Source organism: Arachis ipaensis, chromosome B01, assembly GCF_000816755.2.
Source record: "Arachis ipaensis cultivar K30076 chromosome B01, Araip1.1, whole genome shotgun sequence".
In the NCBI taxonomy this organism is placed as follows: Eukaryota; Viridiplantae; Streptophyta; class Magnoliopsida; order Fabales; family Fabaceae; genus Arachis; species Arachis ipaensis.
Window position 1 is genome coordinate 137,354,922 of NC_029785.2, and position 3,482 is coordinate 137,358,403.

Here is a 3,482-nt window from a genome sequence, read left to right on the forward strand (position 1 = left end):
ATACACGAAGAATGCTAAAAAATTATTAGAATTTATTATTTTTTATCAGTAGTTAATTATTAATATTTAAAAATATAGAATAAAGTATGTTATTAGATTACTAAATTAAAAAAAATAAATTAATGATTATATAATAGCCAAAAATAATAAATTTTGATAATTTCCTAACACTTCTCTATATATAATGAATAAAAAAAAGAAAAGTCAAAGACGAGTCTATTAGAGATGGAAAATTATACAATAACCTCTCTAACTTTGCCAAACTTTTTTATATAAAATACCAAAATTGTTCTCACATCTAGTCCACCTTAGCCAAACCTAGTTATGTGGCTTAAATAATTAATTTTTCATTTATATAATGCTCCTATCTTGAAGCTTGTATTCAGTGCTACCCATAAAGCATATCCAATTTGATATTCAATAAGTTCATTATTTTTATAAGTAATGCTCCTATCTTAAAGGATCGCTTAAAGTTAGATCTAGTCAAAGTTTACTTAAAAACCAAAGAAAAGTTGGTGGCTCCGCAGCAAGGAAAAGTATAGAAACTAGAGGTGATTGCAACTGCAAACCAAAATGCCAAAATCAACCTTTGTTATGTTATGCCATTTTGCCTCACCGAAACAATTGAGTTTATCTAACCGTGCTCTTAAAGGGTTCTATAAATGAGAACTTTGTATTCAACATATTAGTAAGTTTGAAAATTAGCAGTAATCTAATGAGTTGATAGTTTCCCCTTCAAATAGTACTTCATACAGGTCTCTGAAAATGAAATTATCAAGTATTAGAACACAGGTAAATCTACTAGAACAACCTGATAATTAGACTTCCAAGAGTAATAGAGGTATTTTTTTATACAACAGTGCTGGTGGTCAGTACTCAGTAACCTTTAATATATAAAGACAGAGTTCACAAAGTACTCTACCATTACAAACTCACTCGAGTCTTGAAATATTCAACTAAAACTTACAATGTCAAAACCTCAATGTACTTTGTTCCCTTTGTTTCCACTACATATTGCCAAGCTAGGCAGGTCATGAGTCTCTGCTGCAGACTGAAGATCAGACCAGGAGTATGACCGCCACGGAGAGTTCCGCACTGGAGGACATGGTTGTGGTGCATTTGCAGATGACTTCTTGGCCTGTGGATGAAGAGGGGGAAGAGGGAAAGGAGGTGATATCGACGTGGAAGCGGAACTGTTCCCTTCCTCACTGCTGCTCAAAGTAAGACAAGATGGGCCTCGGCGGATGTTAGACTTTCGCTTTAACATTCCACCAAAATTATCTGAGCTGCGGCTCCTCTCGATTAATAGGTTGCGGGCAAGGAGGTTTTTGCGTTTCTTGGCATAAGGATCCTCTGGCTTTACTATCTCTTGCACAGAAGTTACAGAGATGGCATCAGCTAAACTTGTGAAGGACTTTGATTTGCCACTATAGAACTTGGATATGCCTTTCCTGATTTTACATCAAAAGGGACATGAGTTTGAAAGAAAGAGAAAAGGAAGAAAGAAACACATCTGAATCAAAATTTTCAGTTTTTCATATAGAACTTACCAAAAGAAGATATATAGTTTAAGTATTTTGATCATCTTTATGTTTCAATTTCCATTATTAGCTTAAGTTATAATGTCCTATTTTACTTTCATCCTCTCTTCCATGCATTTACATAAACAAAATCTTGAAATTTAATTGGAGATATGAAACAAATAGGAAAAACCAAGAACAAATCGACAAAGCACTTCAGAGTTAAGGACCAAAGGTTAGATCATTTTTCTTTACAAGACAAAAAATAGTTAAAACCCTTGAACTCTTTACATACTTTAAGCCAGCATAAAACTATTTGACAACTCAGAATCTATTAACCCATTATCCATCCACACCAGTTTATCCAATTATAATAGTAATAGATTTGAAGGGTTAACCAACCACCCGAAATATTTATTGGGTGTCCAACAAAATAAAGAATGCAATGAATTTGGACAAAGAAGGATTTTAAATGCAAATATTTAAGAAGAATGAAGCATATGTATGTGGATAAAGCAAATTCTAAATTGATCCATTTTTTAAAAACAATAGCCAATTTAATGAGAGAGAAGGTTAGCCTTTTAATAAACAAAATATGTATTTTAATGGATATGAGCTGTATGTACAACCACGATCTGTCCTATCTAATAAAAAGGATCAAAGAATGGATTAACAAGTGGATCATGGATGGGTTGAATAATTTCAATAATTTGTTTTTAATGAATCCTACATAGACTAATAATTATCCATTATCCAAAGATGCATCCAATCCATCCATTTGAGGACCTTGGTCAGCAGCCCTTGTAAAATTGATGATCTATTCAGCAATTTCATCATTTTATTGCTTTAGTATTTCTATATCAAGCCACTAGTCTTTAGTTATGGAGAGATCCATTATGATTATGCCAACAGTTTCATTATTAAGTCAATGCCAGGAAACTTACTCAAACTAAGGACTAAATCCGGCAAGAAATCAGGAACCATCTAGAAAGTTGCTAAAACCGACGATACAGACACATGGCAAAACGTGAAAAACAGAACCCTAGGACCCTGAAATCCACGAAGCTCGATAGCATACAGTAAAGTTTGGAGCATGAGAAAAAACCCCATGAAAGCAAAAGGGAAAAAGACACTTACTTGACAGGCAAATCTTGTTCTAGATCATTCATGGTATCCAAAGGCCCCTTGAAGGAGCTCTGCACCTCTGTTTCGCCAGAATCTTCCCGGTCGGAAGAATCTTCGGACGAGCCACTGTTCCTTCCGATTGAAGATGAAGAGGAGGAGCTGCTAGCGTCCGATTCTTCTTCCTCCTCCGGAAAATCACGATCGCAGATCGAGGCGCAGTTCACGAAGCTGGACCGTTCGATCGTAACCCCTGCATCGCTTCCCATAGCTAACGGCATCGTTTCAGAAGAAGAAAAGAGGGTTTGAAAGAGAAGATTAGTGTGTGAAATGAAATTGGAGGAACAACAAGGAGATATGGTGAGGGTTAAGGGGGTATAAATATCTGCCCTGGATAGCACATGGGGTATCAGAATTTTTTCGCCATTGCTGATCACGCACAAAAGATAATAGTGTTCCAATATTATTATTTTTTGATAAAAACTGAACTCTACACGTCAAGTTGATACCTAAAAGTTATTAGATGACAGGTGAAGTTGATACTTAAAAATTGTTAGATAAAAATTTAGTCAAATTATTTAACGACTCTAGGTATCAACTTCACGTGAATTCGACTGCACTTAAGTTTTCACCTTATTTTTTTTATACTCTAGTTTTTAATTTAATGAAAAGGTGTTATCGATTTTTATTTTTTGGTTTAAAAAATTTATATAAGTATTGCCGTAGAAAATAAATAAAGAATAAAGGAGAGAAAGGTGACAACTTATCCTTATTGAATTTAATAATGATAATTAACAGTCTTTCAAAAACACCAGACACTGGATTATCTGTTTGGAGAAA

General features: G+C 34.2%; 1 protein-coding gene across 1 annotated transcript; it reads right to left on the reverse strand.

Moving 5' to 3' along the window:
• LOC107643643 lies at nt 800-3,087 on the reverse strand. The gene is made up of 2 exons (XM_016347355.2): nt 2,658-3,087; nt 800-1,451 (listed from the first exon to the last, which is right to left on the reverse strand). The coding sequence occupies exons 1-2, from the start codon at nt 2,921-2,923 to the stop codon at nt 980-982; spliced, it is 738 nt and encodes a 245-aa protein (XP_016202841.1). The 5' UTR covers nt 2,924-3,087; the 3' UTR covers nt 800-979.